Source organism: Portunus trituberculatus, chromosome 9, assembly GCF_017591435.1.
Source record: "Portunus trituberculatus isolate SZX2019 chromosome 9, ASM1759143v1, whole genome shotgun sequence".
Classification (NCBI taxonomy): Eukaryota; Metazoa; Arthropoda; class Malacostraca; order Decapoda; family Portunidae; genus Portunus; species Portunus trituberculatus.
Window position 1 is genome coordinate 9,442,636 of NC_059263.1, and position 18,721 is coordinate 9,461,356.

At 41.0% G+C, this 18,721-nt stretch overlaps 2 protein-coding genes across 4 annotated transcripts in view; one reads left to right on the top strand and one right to left on the bottom strand.

The window, feature by feature from the left end:
- The window catches only part of LOC123501207 (transportin-3-like), a 28,689-nt gene extending 16,947 nt beyond the window's left edge, over positions 1-11,742 (top strand). Inside the window, exons 10-17 of one of the 2 annotated variants that reach the window (XM_045249887.1) lie at positions 668-872; positions 4,714-4,941; positions 5,618-5,752; positions 6,016-6,156; positions 7,318-7,529; positions 8,429-8,522; positions 9,103-9,312; positions 9,694-11,742. In XM_045249887.1, the coding sequence (XP_045105822.1) occupies positions 668-872; positions 4,714-4,941; positions 5,618-5,752; positions 6,016-6,156; positions 7,318-7,529; positions 8,429-8,522; positions 9,103-9,312; positions 9,694-9,888 (1,420 nt within the window). In that variant the 3' untranslated portion in view covers positions 9,889-11,742. The other variant, XM_045249888.1, reaches the window with a different exon arrangement.
- Positions 11,743-11,962: 220 nt separating this feature from the next.
- Positions 11,963-18,721, bottom strand: part of LOC123501208 (prostatic acid phosphatase-like) — a 19,044-nt gene continuing 12,285 nt past the window's right edge. Inside the window, exon 8 of one of the 2 annotated variants that reach the window (XM_045249889.1) lies at positions 11,963-15,764. In XM_045249889.1, the coding sequence (XP_045105824.1) occupies positions 15,643-15,764 (122 nt within the window). In that variant the 3' untranslated portion in view covers positions 11,963-15,642. Of the gene's footprint in view, positions 15,765-18,499; positions 18,590-18,721 lie in introns of those variants that run through there. The other variant, XM_045249890.1, reaches the window with a different exon arrangement.

An 18,721-nucleotide genomic window follows, 5' to 3' on the forward strand; every position in this document is an offset into this window, starting at 1 on the left:
TTGAATTGTCCTTTTTTTTTTTTTTTTTTTTTTTTTTATGTAAGAGGGGAAAACTGGCCAAGGGCAACAAACAAAAAAAAAGAGGCCCACTTAATTGCCAGTTGTCTTGCAGATCCAAGAGAATAAACCCCAATAAAAACCTCCCTCTAAATTGAAGTCAAGTCATAGAAAGTTGGAAATACAGAAGTAGGCAGATAGTTCCAAAGTTTACCAGAGAAAAATATGAATGATTGAGAATACTGGTTAACTCTTGTATTAGAGAGGCTTACCGTTGCATTCTGCTCATTAGTGAGGTGAAACTTCCATCATTGTCCTAACATGCTAACCATTAAACTTGTAACCAGTCAGTAATGAGGTATGTAGAAGTCATTTGAAGACATTTATCTCATTCTTTTGACTAACTCTCTCAGATGGACCTACTCGAGCACTAACACCTATCTCAATAGGTCTTTTTTGTTTAATTGTTTTTGGTGCCCTGAGCCAGATTTCCCCCCTTACATAAAAATAGATATAATAAATAATAAATAAATAAACACATAAATGAATAAATAACATGCCATTAATGAAACCCTTGATAATGGTACACAATAAAGAGTCTTATACTCTATAAAAAAATTTACTACTGCTACTAGTGCTATTGCTACTGCGACTACTTCTGCTTCTACAGGGAGGAGAATGAGGTAGTGCCACCCATACTGGAGGGAGTGTTGAGCCAGCCGGAGGACGTACACCTACAAGTGGCCTTCACCTCAGTACAGCTGATGGCGGAGCTCAACGAGTGGATCGCCTGCCACCCCAACTTCCTTCCCCACGTGCTTCAGTTCCTCACCCAGCGGCTCCACAACAAGCACCTGGCCACTGTCTCAGCAAAGGTGTGTGGTGGCAGACTGCTGTAATGTCACTGTTAGGTTAGGTTAGGTTATCCCTGTATGTTGCCTTCGTTAGGTTTTAGTTGAAGTGACATGGGTTTCTTGGAGTGTTCTGATTGTTCCAGTGCCTTGTAATATTCCTTTACCATGTCTTCATTACTCTTAGGTGAATTAACGTTGGTTTCTAAAGGTATTTTCATTGTTCCATTGCTGTATAATGTCCCTGTACCTTGCCTTCATTACTCAGAGGTTTTAGTTGAAGTGGCATGGGTTTCTAAAGGTGTTTTTATTATTCCAGTGCTGTATTTAACAATTTTTATGTTATTGATAATACACATTCATAAGATCTTGGCCAATTATCTCTATGGGTTTTGAAAGTACAGTAGAATCTCGAATCTCGATCGTAATTGGGACCCAAAATACTGATCGAGATTCGAAATATCGAGATGGCGAAGTTAACTTCATATAGGGGAAAAATGCAATTGGGACCAAAACTTTGGCAACTAACCTATATCAAGTACACAAACTCTCAGGCTGACACCTAAAGTATTTACCACACTACACACTGCAGTTCATATAATAAAACTAATGAAATGTTACAATAAAACAACACATATTTACCTTATATTTATTGAAATAAAATTAGGGTGATTGATGGGGGCTGGGCTGGTGGCTCGGCTACTGGGACTCACCACCTTCACTCCCTAATCTTGTCATGGCCTTGCGTATGTTCTCTCCACTGCAGCCAGCACCGTCAGTCTCTGCATTAAATCCTACAAATGGTGGTTCTTCTGGTAGTTCAGTGTCCAAAGCATCAAGGTCTATTGGTCCTTCGTCGTCGTCTTCTGTGACATTCTCGATGACCTCGGCGACTCGCTGCTGCATCTTGAATAACCTCGTTATAGTGGACTGTTTTTGTTCATTGACTTTACTGTTGTAAATGCCCATCATTTTTCTATTGAGATAATCAAATGCCTCCTGGAGAGTTTCATTCTCCACTTTTCCCTCCACAATATCCCTGGCCTTTGCCACAAGCCCCAGTGCCTCGGACAACTGTTGAACACTCAGGGAGGGAGGCTGTGACACGGTATCAGGCTGTTCCAATTCTTCCTCCATTACGTCTTCTTTAATTAAATTTTCGATTGCTTCACTTGCATCAACCTTTTCTCCTAATAACTCTTTCATCACATCATTCTCATTAACATCACAGAATCCAGGGGCAGGAACAGTTGTAATAGATGTCACAGCGTCAGCCAGTAGATCAGCTTGTCGTTGAATTTGTGAGGAATCTGAAGAATTTTTCTCGGCTAGCAGATTTTCCCAGGCATGTCTGATAGTTGCATCTGATATGTTATTCCAAGCTTTCACCATTAAATCCACTGCATTCCGGATGTTGTAGGATTTCCAGAACTGCCTCACAGAAATAGCTCCTTTTGACGAAACGTCTTCCTCAGTGGTGACCTTGGGCTTGGCGGCGGCTTGGGTGGCGGTGTCGGTGGCCTGGTTGGAGGTGGCGGACAGTTCACGATCACTTTCACTTTCATTTGTGGAGTTTTCGATCTCAACCAGCTCATCATTGCTATCTGTTTCATGTCGCATTTTGTCATGAAGGTACTTATAGTATAATAGCTTTACATTGGCTATTATTTCCTGGTCCAGGGGTTGTAATATGGAAGTAGTGTTTGGGGGCAAAAACACGACTTGAACACATGGATGCCTCCCTATGAGGAATTTTGCATGGCCAGGTGCATTGTCTAGAAAGAGAAGGATTTTGAAATCCAGGTTTAGTTCCTCACACTTTTCTTTGCATCAGGGACAAAGTATTTATCGAACCACTCGATAGAAAGTGCTGAGGTCATATAGGCTGAAGCTGTAGTCTCCCAATAAACATTCAGTTGTTGCATATCTGCGTGTTTATAAGGTCTAGGCCTTTTGTATTTGTGAATGATAAGAGGTTTCATTTTGTGGCTGCCAGAAGAATTACAAGTAAAAGAAAGCTGATACGTTCTTTGGACACTTTTACTCCTGGTGCTTGTTTTTCATTTTTAGAAATGAAGGTGGCTTTGGGAGAACGTTTCCAATAAAGGCCAGTCTCATCACCATTATATATCTGGTCTTTGCAATAGCCTCCATCTTCTATTATTTGTTTGACTATTGCGGGATAATTAGCAGCACTTTCACTATCAGCAGAAGATATCTCGCCTTGATACTGTGCATATTTAATGCCACACCGCTTCTTAAACTTCTGCAGCCACCCACAGAAGCATTAAATGCAGGTGGATTTTTTACTTGTTTTTTCTTGCAAACAGCCTGGTAGAATATCCTTGCCTGTTCACGCAGCTGAGGACCATTGATACTAGCTACCTCTCTTGCTCGTCGTTGAATCCACTTCACCAGATAATATTCCATTTCTGCCACTAGACGATTACTTTCATTATAAATACACGTGATGCGGCGCTGTCCAAGTGTGTTTCCTGTGAACAATTTTTTGCCAATGTCACTGATTTTTCACTTCATCTTTTTTGCTTTTCAATGTGGAAATAGTACTCTGAGGAATGCCAGTAAGTTTTTGTATTTCACTGACTCTATAGCCTTTCTCCAAGAGCTGCAACACTTTATCCTTGTCCTCTGCAGTGTATTTGTTCAGTTTTTTGCCCTTTCGATAATCACGTTTTCACTTCCGCATTTTTTCACACTTTGTTGTCCTTTACACTCATTTTCGTTCTTATCCACCCCTTGGGCCCTTCCATTGGCTGCGGAAACATGATGAATGGGATCCAGGTAGCCTGCCCGCACCGTAAACGACCTTGACCGCACACACGCACACACTGGTTTTAAACAGAGCGGGGAGGCCGCGTGTACTGATACACTCCACAAGCTGCCGCAAGGTGGAGAGCAATCAAAACAATCGCATCGCGATACGCCGCGTTTTGATGAAAAAAAAAAAAAAAGCAATCGAGATTTGTGTAATTTCATCGAGATGTGTGAACAGTGGGTTTTTTATGGTGCAATCGAGATGCGAAATATCGAGATGAGATTGATCGAGATTCGAGATTCTACTGTAGTCATATTGAAGTAATGCTTGTTTTTCTACGGGTGTTTTTTTTTTTTTTTTTTTTTTTTTTTTTGTAGTTCTAGTGTCATATTTAACAAGATTTCTGTGTTATTAGCAGTAGATGCTTGTAAGATCTTCTCTAATCATCTCTATGGGTTTTGAAGGTAGTTATAATGAAGTGACACTTGTTTTTTTAGGATGTTTTTATAGTTTCAGTGCAATGTTAAATGAAATTTCTATGTTATTAACAGTACACACTCATGAAAACTTGGCTGATTTTCTCTGTGTGTTTTGGAAATAGTTATAGTGAAGTACCATTGGTTTCTAGGGGTTTTTGTTCCATTGACAGGTTTTAACAAGGTCTTTACACTATTCACCAAGGAAACACTCCTGAGAAACTGGCTAAACACCTCCCTTTGAAAATAGTCATGGTAAAGTGAGGCTACTTTTACATTTATTGTGTCAGATCAACAAGATTTCCTAACCTAACCCAACCCAACCCAACCCAACCCATCCCCTTGAGTACCATAACATGTTTTTATAGTCATTCTGCTCACTATTTGGTGATTTTATATAGCTTCAGAGACTCATGTGGGTGATTAGAATAGTGATGACTGTGGCCAGTAATCTTCTGACCTCCATAGATCCTTGCTAATGTCAATAAAATGGTCCAATTGTACACAAATCTCAAGGTAAAAATGTGTCCCAGTATTGAAGAGGTTAACATTGTGGTGAACCTGGCTGATGTGCATGCTAACTAAAACCTTCCTCTCCTGCTGTCCCACTCAGGCCCTGGACGCCATCTGCCAGAGTTGTCGGGACCACATTGAGGAGCACTTTGATGGCCTCATGCAGATCATCGCTTCCCTGGACTCCTTCAGTATCAGCAATGAGGCCGTGGTAGGGCTACTCAAGGGCGTCGCTTCCATCCTTGGCCGCCTCCCTCGCTCCCGCATCAAGGACAACATGCGGCAACTCTGTCGTCTGCAGATCACCAGCCTTGGGAAGCTGATTGAGGTGGGAGACCAGTGACAGGATTGTTTACTGTGTGTGTGTGTGTGTGTGTGTGTGTGTGTGTATGTGTGTGTGTTGGCAGAGGATTTTTTATTGTATGTGTGTGTTTGAGTTTGTACCATTTTCAAGCATTATCAGCTAATGGATAACTTCTTTCATACTTTATTAATGCTTTTCCTGATGAGTGTGTGCACGTGTGTATATGTCTCTTTCTACCATTTCTAGGAGTTATCAACTGATGTGGGACTCTTCCATACTTTATTAATTCTCTTCCTCTGTGCTGAGTCACCTAGTCATGGCTCTGTGAAATGTGTGGAAGTGAGGCAGACATGATGAGGCAAGCTTTGAAGGATGGCTGTGGTGTTAAGAGGGTTTTAGTTCTTCATTGATGCTGATATTCCATTTGTTTGTTGAATGCTTACCCTTAGTTGATCTTTTGTCCCGGTGTTCACTTAGGGCTGTAGTGCTGTGGTCTAAGAGTGTCCCCTCCTATCACAAGTCAATGGAGGATAAGAGTGAATAATTTGCTTGTGAGTGTGTGGTGTTTTGTCCTGATTTCCTGTTGTGGCATTGTTGTCCCGGCATGTTGGTAAATGGACAATTTCCATTTGAGCACTTTCTGTAAAGAATATAGAGAATGACCTACTGTTAGTTTATCTTTGTCATGTTTTTCCTGCAGGAGAATGTTCCACCAGAGAAGAACACCAAGAATGATCCAGTGGTGTGGCTGGACCGCCTTGCTGCCATTTTCCGCAACGTGAATCCCACCGTGCAGAATGGGGAGCAGCACCCCTGTCAGGAGGTGGTGATGGAGGTGAGTGGGAGGCTGGGTGGACCAAAGCAAGGTTTTTATTTATTTGTTTTTTTTTATTTATTTATTTATTTATTTTTTTTTTTCCTACATACAGTGAAGTTTGACAGGTTTTAAAGATGTTTCTTATGGTTCTAGTGATAAATGAACAAAATTCTATATTTTTAGAAAGAAGAAACACTTGAAAACTTGGCTTATCATCTCTGTGTCCTTTGAAAGGAGTCATGGTGAGAGAGCAAAGCGTTTCACTTGAGCTTTCTTTGCAGGTGTGGCCCACTCTGTCACTGACCTTCCAGAAATTCAGCAGTGACCTACGGGTAATGGAGCACTGTTGTCGCTGCTTGCGCTTTGCTGTTCGCTGTGTTCACCAGCAGTCTGCGCCCCTCCTCTCCCCTCTCGTCGAACAGGTGTGTCTGGGGTTTCTTGTGTTACTTTTCTTGAGTGTTCTTACCTGTTTGCCAGTATTATTTATGGAAGAGGAGCACTGGCCAAGAGTACCAGAGTGAAAAGAGGCTCACTGAGTGTCAGTCATGGATCATCCAAAATTACAGGATAAGTGTTCTAAGACCTGTGTTGTTATTAAGTCATTGTGTAATTATGGTGTTTGTATTTGTATTGATATCAATTTATTACTTGAGGGATTTTTATATATTTCCATGTCACCGATTAGTGTCATTATTACCATGTCCTGTCTGCCATTTTGTTACTGTCTCATAATGTGTTATCAGGTGGAAGATGCTACTGTACTCTCATCTTCCTTCTTTGTCACCATCAGTATCATTGCTTGGTGCTTGGCCTTGTCACTATTCTGTTTTTATTGTAAGTGCTGATGTCATGGTATAAATTGTCTTGCAAGGATAGTCAGTGGCAATCCTTTATGGTTGTCATGGCATAGTGGATAAGGTGGTGAGCATGGGATCAGGCAAACATCCACGCGTAGGTTCGAATCCCACCACGTACAGCCTTAAAACACTTTGCCATTTGTCGAGTGGTTTAAAGTTACCTATATATCACCATGATATCCAGGTTCTAGGTGGTTACACTCAAGATGAGCTTGGGCAGTGATATGGACCCTAATATGGGTACCACTATAAATAAAATTGCCTGCACCACTAATGGGCGGAAGCTGAACAGCGCTTCCCATACACTCTTCAAGTGTGCCTACAGGCGCCATAGGCCTTACTGTAAAAGAAAGAAAAAAAAAAGTGGTATTAATAGCTGGGTTTTACTATTCTGAAATGGCCCATGTCATTATTGTCATGGTAGTCACTGATGTTTAATATACAGGTACAGAGTTCCTTCTCTTCATGTACTTTGCTAATTCTACATCAATCTTCCTAGGTCTTCATTTGCTTCCAGTAGCTCTCCTTGTAACCTGTCCTTGCCATGTGTTCTTCCTTCACTCATTGTTCCTCCTCCAATTTGCAGATTGTGGGGCTGTATGTCTCCCTCCTTCTCTTCATATATGAGTCTTACAAGCTCCTCATTTGCCTCCAGTGGCTCTCCTTGTAACCTGTCCTTGCCATGTGCTCTTCCTTCACTAATTGTTCTTCCTCCCTGTGGTGCAGATTGTGGGGCTGTATGTCTCCCATGGACACAGCTGCTTCTTGTACCTGGGTAGTATCTTGGTGGATGAGTATGCCAGCGAGGCGGGCTGTGTGGGAGGCCTGCTAGCCATGCTGGAGGCCTTCACACAGCCCACCTTCAACCTGCTCACACAGCCCAACGGCTTCCGCGACCACCCTGATACCGTGGATGACTGGTTTAGGCTGTGTGCCAGGTAGGTGGTGGTGACTGGCATTGTTGGTGTAGCAGCAGGAAAGGGTGGGTGGTGGTGGATTATTGGTGCTATGGCAGGAGAAAAGGGTGGGTGTTGGTGGTGGTGGTGGTGGTGAGCAGGGGTGTTGATGTAGCAGCAAGAAAGGGTGGGTGGTAGTGGTGGTGATGGTGATGGTGGGTTTTTGGTTTTGTGACAGGAGGGAAGGACCTTACTTGTCTTTTTACTAGCCTGACCTGCTTCACTAAGGCTAATAAGTGTGTGATGGGGTGTTGAGTGTTGTGTTGTGTTTAGAGGGAGGGGAAGGCACATTACTTGTAGCCTCTCTATTATATCAACATTGGCCACTGAAGGGGATGTCAAGGAAGGAGCAGAGACAGAGCAGTGGTAGGGATGATAGTAGGATAAATATAATAAGTAGTAGTCTCCTCGAGCTTAAAACAATATAGGTGTGAAAGAATGTAGAAGAGAAGTAGTTGTGTTGTAAGGTTCTCTCGAGCTTAGGATACTTAATAATTAATAATAATTTTTTTGTATTGGATCACTAGCTCTCATTTATATGCTATTTTTATTGTTTAGCAACTATTGAATGAACAACCCTTATGGTGAATAGATTTTTAAGAGAATACATGATACCTAAAATGTTGTTGAGTTGTAAAGTTTTCTCAAGCTTACAATGCTTAATAACTTTTTTTTTATTTTATTTATTTTTTTTTTGAATCTCCAGTTCTCATTTATTTGGTGTGTTTTCTTATTCTGGTAACTAACTACTGAATAAACAACTGTAGGTGAGATAGTTGTTGAGAATGCATGCCACTTGAAATGTTAAAGATATCATGGAGTGTTGAGGTGCAAGACTAGTTCCAGTGTGTTGAAGAATGATTGGTGTTTCCCCGGTCCAGGTTCCTGCAGAGAGCGCCGGTGCCTTTCCTGCAGTGCTCAGCTGTCAACACCATCCTGGAGTGTGGTATTCAAGCCTGCATGCTGGACCATAAGGTAGGCTCTTCTCAGGTGTGTGTGTGTGTCTGTGTGTGTGTGTGTGTGTGTGTGCGCATGCAAGCGCATTGCAACAAGTTGTGTAGAGGTATGTACCATCTCTAGTATCGTTGTTACCTAAGCTAAGTGGTGATAATGATGGTGGTGGCAGTTTGTTGTTCCTTTGTTACTGTCATCTTTGGCTTGTGCTGTGTACTGTGTCATTCTTTCCCAAGTTTTGATTAATCAAGACTTTAATTTTCCCCCTGGTGGCATTTTTTTTTAGCCATGGTCCTTTTTTTTTTTATCAAATATTACGTTTTTGTTCTCTCAGCGTCTAAAAGTCCGGAGTATTCATTGTTTTTCGCACCTGTTCACAGAGGTTTGTACACACACACACTGCACCACCAGACCACCGCACGCCTTCCATCCTTTATTCATGAGTTACTTCCCGTGGCCAGCTGCCGGCTCCACCAACTCGTCACCCCTGGACCCCACTCACCACCACCACCTCCACCACCACCTCCACCACCACCTCCTCCTCCTCCACCACCACTCCCCCTCGCTTCATCATCACCTCTCCTCCCCACCCCGCACACAGGAGGCCAACTCAGCGGTGCTCAAGTTCTTCCAAGATCTCATCGAAGCCGGGAGGAAACGTGAGGAGCGTCCCGACTTCGAAACCCGGAGGACTCTTGTGACGGAGATCTTCAAAACTCACGGAGAGAACCTGGTAGGGAACCTTGTGACGGCCGCTGTGTTCATCCTCCCTCAGTACATGCACCACGATGTCGCCGAAACTTTCTTCCAGGTAAGGTGGTGTGTGAGGTGCTGCTGGTTGCCTCTCTCTGTCTCCTTTCTTGTGTACGGACAAGTATATGTTCTTGTGTTAGTCCTTGTCACTGGAGATAACTTCAATTACAATTATGAGAGGTGCCTTTGGTTAACTTTTTACCCATCACAGTTGAGCAAAAGTTTGTCTAGAAATTTCTTTTGGTGCAGTTAATTTTTTGCTCCAATTATTTTTCCAAATATGTGTCTTTCTTTCTTTTATTTTGTTAGATTTCCATTGGGTTACCTTTTTTTTTCTCCTGACATTATGCAATATGTTGTTGGAAATTTTATGTATGGCTGTTTTTCCATATATGTCTCTCCTTTCCCCTTATTTGACACACCTCTTTTTCTTGCTCAGATTATGCAATACGACCGTCCAAAGTTCTGTGTGTGGCTGGAAGCAAAACTGAAGGTGCTTCCAACCAAGAATGCCGGCGGGGTGGAGGCTGTTAGTGCTGCTGAGCTGGCTGAGTTCCACAAAGCTGTGACGCAGGCTGAACGCACTAAAGAAATCACCCGCGCTCTTGTTGACTTCTCCAGGTTTTTCAGCTGACACGACGGGCCAGCTAGGTGAGGCCGCCACTCTGGGAGGTGACCGCCTGCAGCAAGGACAGTGGAGGTGTGGTGTGATGTGTGGGCATCATGCCACGTCCCGGGGCAGTCCGTGATCTGCCCGTCCTGCCAGCCTGGGGTGGTGTGCCATGGGCCGTCTCATCGTCTGTGATTCTCCCATTAGAGAATCTTGAAGTGACAGCTATTAAAATCTGCTCTATTTTTAACTTCTGGGAATTTCCAAGCTCCTGGGATAGTTGTCAATCAAATTTTCCGTCTTTTCTCCCCTGGTGGGATGATTGCAATGCCTGCCTCAGTCACTCACCGTGTCTCCACGCCTTCACGTCATAGAAAGTAAATTTTTACCTTGATACGTGATTGGTATTCATTTTGCCTATTTTTTTTGTTGAATGTATTGCTTTTTATTAACTTTGAAACAAGGTTTCTTTGTGAAACCACAATAATCACTCAGAATTTTTAAATTTTATGTTTGGCTGTGAGTGTGTGAGGCTTGAGGTCTGTGAGTCCCTGTGGAAGTAAACACCTCATCTTACTAGACTTTCTGGGGCACTGGTCAGGGTGCAGAGTAATTTTGAGAGTAAACGTTTTAGCTACTCAACTTGCAAGTATAAATGTTGCACTGGACAGACTTGTATAAATTGTAGATTGTGTTTTATATTTTTATTCTGCATGTGGCCAGGAGTCTTGACCCACGTAGAGGTTCCTGCCAAGTCCCTCTGGTGGTCCCTGCTTCCCTCTTGTGATAGTGAGGTTGCTGCTGCAACACCCCTCTCAGTTGTCAACACTGGAGATCACTTCTATCATAAGATAACCCCTTGGCCCTTGGGTTAACATTTTTTCCATCACAGTGGAGCAAAAGTTTGTCTGAAGATGTGTTGATATTACAATGCAGTCTACTTTCTCCTTGTGAAGAACACTAAGCTGTTTATCTGACAGTGTGCACCATTGCCACTATAAAACAAAGAATCAGCAAAGTATATTCTAACTTTTATTTTGCTTACAATGAAAATTTGATGAGTAATTATTGTTTTTTTTTTTTTTTTTTTTTTTTTTTTTTTCCTATCAAACTTTGATGTACTCATAATGTCTTACATAACGTTAACAAATGGAATTCCTCAGGCAAAGTGTTGAAAAACATGCAGATGATCCCCTTGCCCTCTGTGGGCGACACATTACACAGTATCCATTTCTTATAAATTACTGGATGATGCTTCTAGTCCAAGCTTACTCTTCTCCCCTCCAGTCACTCCTCACCAACCAGCCAGCTGTTGTGTGGCCAGCAGTCAGGACGCTGTGCTGTGTTCTGTTGTCTTGACTCAACATTTCACAGGTGAATCTCAGACATGACACCTTTCACACACTCAGGATGTTGCAATTAGACTTTATTATATCATTATTAATTATTATTATTATTATTATTAATTATTTCTATTATTATTATTATTCTGGTGATGTTAGTTTTCCATGTGGTGTGTGTCCTGGATGTGTGAAACTTGCCACGTCAAGGGGAAAGTTCTTTTCGACTGGGCCTTTTACCCTGTTAAGTTGACACCATGCTGTAACCAGTGGAGAAAACTTATCTGTAAAGAAGTGCACCTGTAAGTAGGTCTGTGTGGTGAGGCCAAGCCCTCAGTTTGCAAGGCAGTCCCCTGCTCAAGATGGAAGTGGTTGGCACAGCAGTGAGATGTGAGGGAGAGGACCTGGACACAGGAGATTTACTATTTCCACTCCACCTCTCCACCCCAACTCCATACCGCCAAGGTCATTCCCCACCCATATGTGGCTGGCATATTTGTTTTGTTAAGATAAATACAGTCATAATTACTTTGTATTATGTAGATTTTTATTTGACCTGAATGGCCAAGGGAAATGCAGTGTTCTGTTTCAAAATGCTAGATGGTAATCTACAGGTAAGAACTTCTGTGTGTATTCATGTAACTGTACCTGCAGTACATGAATACAACACTAGTCATATGACTATTGTAATGTCTCCTCCTCTTTGTGTTTGGTGCTTCTTCCCATACACTGAGGCACCTCATCAGAGAAAGAACACAAAAAAGAATACATTTTATTAGAAACAAAGAAAATATAATTTAACACTGATGAAGAATGAGATGTAATGCCAAGCACAAATATTTTACTTTTCCACATCCTCTTTTTGAAGTAACATTACCATATATTTTGTTGCATTTTATGATTTCATGTATACATACCATTACTGTTACCATCACCGGCATGGCAAAAGCTCATCCCACTATGAGACCATTCGAGGATGTTTGCTACATCACATTACCCAATACGTAAAAATCCAAACAAATCGTATCCTTAATACAATATAAAAATACTCAAGTAAAATGTATAAAACATTACTTTAACTACTCCACAACTGTTTTGTCTTTTGTCTTTCAGTTTATGTGCATAGATTAGTATTACAAGGTGTGCGTGTGTTGTTACATTGTTGCTAACACACAGAACACGAACTCCATAAATCAAGGAACCAATCCTTTACAAAATCTCAAAGCACTTCTCTTCTTTCAGCACCAGGTACAGGTGAGAAAAGTTGCCTATAATGTGAAATTAAAGGAACTGGTCACACCAGCATAGGATCTGACTAATCCAATACCAAAACAATGCAACTTTTCAATTAGTATCAACTAATATGAATCTATAAGAAGTGCTTGTCCTGTTTTCTTAGAGGTCTCCTGGTTAAGATGTCACAAGCATGGCCTGATTGAAAAATCTCCAGAACATGTATAAATGGTGTTCAAGACAATTCTTCTCCGACAGATTTATTAAGCCGTCCTTGAACATGACCTGTGTTTTACAGCAGATTACATCTGCAAAGTGATTTGGTTAAAGGTTTACACCAGATGCTCTTTGGACAATCCTCCCCAATTGTCTGGGCTTGGGACCTGCACTGAGGTGCTGCACCGGATTGTGGCATCAGCCAGGGACTGGCTTGAAACAGTGTAAAGATGCATGAATGCAGCCAATCATTGGACAGGATTGATATTCAGAGGCAATATACACATATATACAGTCCTATTAGGACTTCCATACACACTGTCCTATCCTAAGGAGAACTATTACATACATATGTAGTAAAAGACTTCTCACAGTGAGAAAATTACAAAATTTCACATGACAAATTACAGGAAGGCATAAAAGAATGGCAGAGAGGAATGGTGGTGGTGTAGAGTGAGTAGCAACACAAGCACCAACACACTGATACCTCAATTACTCACACCACTAGCATTTCTTCTCCACCGACAGGAACTGAATCTGCTTCTGCACAGAATGGAGGGAGCAGAAAATTGAGACAGGCCACCAACAACACTTGACTATTTCAGAGCTCTCATGTGGTCCACACACATAACATATTAACATTATATTCACTGCACATGTGTGGCAACACAATCAAACACTACCTGCTGAACAGGAGATGGCCTGACAGTTGTATGAAGCATCAGTGTCCATATGATGAAGCTCTGTGGTGAGACTGTGGAAAGGACACCCCATGCATGACTGCTGGATTGCCTGCTGTTTCACAAAAGTTTGGTGACCATGTCTCATGAGTACAAGTGACATGTCATAGGAGGTTATGATTTTTTCAAATTATCTTTTCTTTCCTTTTGCATGTCACTATTATTTTGACAATGAACATATATGTCAGGATATGTTGTGTTCTGCATGCTCCACTGTGACTACTGAACATGAAAGGTTTCATAGAAGCCTTTTAAAAATACACATACAAATGCAATGTAAAACTAGCAATCCATTTACTAACATTACTTTTCCTTTAACAGCCAACAGCTTGAAACTTTGGTCCTGTGTTAGGTTCAAATTATGTTCTATACAAATCAAACTACCATTACTTGCAGAGGAACAAAAGCATAACCAATTACCAGCTTTCATTTGTCAGGCAGTGAGAGAAGTAACATGTGAAATACTATGTGCATGATGGAGGCATTGCATAGGCCATGTGGATCTTTTGAAATTTTTGCAAAGAACAGTACTACTACTATTTTCAAGCAGTCATTCTGAAACTTCTTACAGTAGTGTGGCAAGCAGATAATATATACTACATCATTTGCTCATCACAGAGTCCTTCCCGTACTACACAATGTGTCAGTAAGGTTGATGGCTGTACTTTACAATATTAAGTCCACATGACAAATATTCACAAGATTTTATTCAATAAAAATTTATAGATCATATTGTGAAGATCATGACAAATCTGCTTTAGATTGGAAGGGCAGATTTCTGAACCAAATGCAAAGTCCAGAAGTGTAAATGTGTACATTGCAAAAATCTTACTGGCAGAATTGATATTGCATAGGTAAGGTGCTCTCCTGGTTCACAGATACAAACACACTTGGCAACATTATAAGTACATCCTTTTTATGACAAGTTATAGAGCTTTGTAATATTATCACCATTGAGAGAGATAATCACAACAATAGACTTCATAAAATAAATAAACATATATGAAGACCAGTACTGTAAAGTCCAAAAATACATGTACTATATATATATGTATACTATTCCTATATATATATATGTATATAAATATTATATCAGTAAAATTTCTCACAACAATGCAGTCAAGCTGTCTTCTCTGAACTGGAAGGATTAAGCGTTTGCTCTTGTACATCTGATCATTCTGAAAGAGACTGAGATGTGCTGGCAACTCAGATATGATATTATGCAACAACCAGCACACGCACGCACATATGTACGCACGCACACGCACACATACATACACACAAACCAATGACAATCACTTCACAATAGTCACAAGATTGAATTAATTATGTATGGATAGTAAAATCTCAAGTTAGGTTAATGGAAAGATCGTTTTCCCTCACCAAGCAAGTGCCATGGGCAAGGCATGAACTTGAGACGTGTGGCCACACAGTTCAACTCACACTAAGCCATGCAGTTCTTATTCTCTAAGTCTAAAGATTTGTTTTCTCATGTTCTTTTTACTGTAATCTTTACAGCCATATAAACAGTCGGTGGGACTACTGTAGCCTATATGCACCACTTCAACAGACTGTCCCCTTGTAAGGGAGAGGAGAATCCTTGTGATTTAAAAAATCCTTGCGAGTCAAACAACTTATTGATATAAGCTGAGCATAATGTTCAGGGAATCTGTGCTGTAACTGTAACGGGGGAAGCAGGTGGAGACAGCTCAGAATGGTGTCCATTATGAGGGCATGCTAATGGTGTGCCTTGGGATGTGTATCAACTGGAAGTATCTTGTCTCCACCTCACTGACAATAGTCAGCTTAAAAGAATAAAAATTGGCACCACAAATTATGATCGTCTGACTGTCACGTGCGTTGTCGCCATAACTGTCACAACCTCCATAAAAATAAATATAGAATAAAAAGGACATCCATTAGAAAGAAAAGTTTTCACTCACATGAAGATAGCTAATATGTAAACATAATCTCAAATAAATATTGAGAACATAAAAGTATTGCAACCACTACACAACACTACAATGCTACATTACACAACTGGTTTGGATGTTGGTAAAGTCTAAAAAAAGATAAACACTCACAACAAAGGCTGCAGCCACACCAGCGGCGACTTCCACCAGACAACACACAACACAATGTGAGAGCCAGCACACCCAGCAACAACTCATCTCTTTAGGGAACAAGAATACCTGACATGGTGGGAACACTTGGTGTGGCAGAACCTTGAACTCCCCCTGGTGGGTCTGCTAGGGGCTGGAGCTGGGGACGGGTCTGTAGGCAAAGTGGCTCTTCTGGCGGTGGCAAATGATGAGGTTGTAGATCAGTAGGATGAGGAGCAGCACCCCAAGTATCACTGCTGCACAGATGGCTGAGGACAAACAAGCTGCTCATCAGTACTGTGTGTCAGACAGTGCAAATAGCACTGTCAATAAAACAAAAGATAACACTGAAATGCTTAAAATACAAGCAACACCTACACATTAGAATACAATAAATACAGAGGAAACTTATTATTTGAGGCAGAGAAGAGGTGGACACTGGGAAGAACTACAAAAAAATATTACAAAGGAAATACAACACACAGGCTATAATAACTACAATGGAAAATAAGAAAATGCATAACGGAAAATACACACACAGAAGACTAAAGTAAATATATATGAGAAAATATTTCGATCTATAACAAATGTCAGTGTGTGTGATTCACTGTTTGATCTGCTGCAGTCTCTGATGAGACAGCCAGACGTTACCCTATGGAACGAGCTCAGAGCTCATTATTTCCGATCTTCGGATAGGCCTGAGACCAGGCACACACCACACACCGGGACAACAAGGTCACAACTCCTCGATTTACATCCCATACCTACTCACTGCTAGGTGAACAGGGGCTACATGTGAAAGGAGACACACCCAAATATCTCCACCCGGCCGGGGAATCAAACCCCGGTCCTCTGGCTTGTGAAGCCAGCACTCTAACCACTGAGCTACCGGGCATGTGCAATATGTGTATTTACCTATTTATGTATTACAGGGCCCGAGCTAAGCTCTCTGTGTCCTGTCTCCTTGTCCATTCCTGTCATATCTCTCTTTCATCTGGTTGATACACACCGAGTCAACGACATCACTGCTCAGTTTATTCCACTTATCAATGCTACGATGCGGGAAACTGTATTTTCTCACGTCATTTAGACAGATGTCCTTTATTAGCTTTTTTCCATGTCCTCAGAGAGATAGAGTGTGTGTGTGTGTGTGTTTGTGTGTGTGTTTCCCTCACCCTGAGACAAAGACTTTCAAATCTGAACCACTCATCCTCCTCAGTGAAATATGTACACATTATCACAATGGTGAATGATGATGATGATGATGATGGTGGTGGTACTATGGAATGTCACTCAATTCCAAACAATTCCTCACTTCACATTCATATACAAAAACAAGGACAAGGACAAGAGAGAGAGAGAGAGAGAGAGAGAGAGAGAGAGAGAGAGAGAGAGAGAGAGAGAGAGAGAGAGAGAGAGAAAGTGCACTGAAATACCTAACCAATTGATGAATGCTGAACTAAAAACAGAATACATAAATAAACAAATAAATAAATAATAAAAATGAGATAAGAATAAAATAAACTCCAAATATAAAAGTAAATCAATAAATAATGAGAAAATAAAATAGCACACCTAAAGGAGAATAACATCCTGAGTGTAAGCAATAAAAGTATACACACAGACACACACACACACACACACACACACACACACACACACACACACACACAAGTAGTGAAGTGCTCATCAAAATAGTATTGGCCACACCTGCACCAGTGAGTCAGCCACAGGTGTTACTAATCAGTGTGTTAGTGAGCTCCTCATATTGATCTACATGTGTCAATACCCTTATCTTTTCACTCACTCACACACATACTCACACACACACACACAACACACGTCAGAGACTGCAGCAGATCAAACAGTGAATCACACACACACACACACACACACACAAATATGTAGATAGGTTGATAGATATTTTATTGACAACAGCTTACCCACACACACACACACACACACACACACACACACACACACACACACACACACACACACAGCTTCCTGATAGCCAGCCTTCCTTAGTTATACAGGAAAGCATATAGATGACCATAATTCTGGTTCTTTTAACCCATAATATTGACTAACCTATCTAATTTGTCCTTCCTTTCACATACACACACTAACTCAATATTCTGCAGTTTCTTAATAACATTACTTCCCTCCACACTCACACAAATTAGCAAGGATGATCATTATTTTGACTCTATACTAAGGTATTGATACATATCTTATTTCTCTCTCCTTTCACATACCCACACTAAGTCAATATTCTACAGCTTCTTAATAATGTTACTTCATCACACTCACACAAAATGGCAAGGATGGTCATTATTATGGCTTATTTTACCCTACCACAGTAATAATATTGACATTAAAGTGTAAAAGCTTTATCCATGTCAATTTTTTACTGCTTCCTAACAGCCCAGCTTCCTTCCTTACAAAAGAAAACATGGATGAACATTATTACAAATTGTCTGCATGGGTTAACTCACAATGCTAAGCTACACATGTGAAAACCTTATCTTTTTCACACACAAGTCATGTCAATGCTCTGCAGCTTTCCAACAGGCCTCCCTTCCCTCACACACCACTGTCTGGGAGCATCACATGAACAGTGCTGTGTCTTTTTTTGTGCTTGCATACACACAAATATTAAAAGAAACCTCAATTGTAATCAGTAGTGAATGAGATAAGTGTTCATGATAATACATGCCAAGGAATATAATACAGATCCATCAATGAATAAGATAATAAATAAATAAATAAATAATAATAATAATAATAATAATAATAATAATAATAAAGGAATAGTATATACAACTACAAACTGGTCCTGAAGATTCTCTCTCCCCCAATGCTTTATATCTCTCCTACATTACTTTCTCTCTCTCTCTCTCTCTCTCTCTCTCTCTCTCTCTCTCTCTCTCTGAACTAACTACAACTGCTATAAGTACAATTCCTTCACCTACTACTACATTTGCTTTTACCTTCACTGCCTGTCTTGTCCTGTCCTGATCTGCCCTGCCTGAATGTTGTCTAGCTCCTCACTGTCCTGTACTTTGCTGCTGTGCTCCTCCACACTGATTGCCTGTAACCAAACACACCCACAGCCTTGTCATGTCACAAGCTGCTAATCACTGCACTAAACCAAGGCCCAACATTTGTTAAACACTGCTACAGCTGATACTTAAAGAAAGGAATGTACACAAATAAGAAGAGA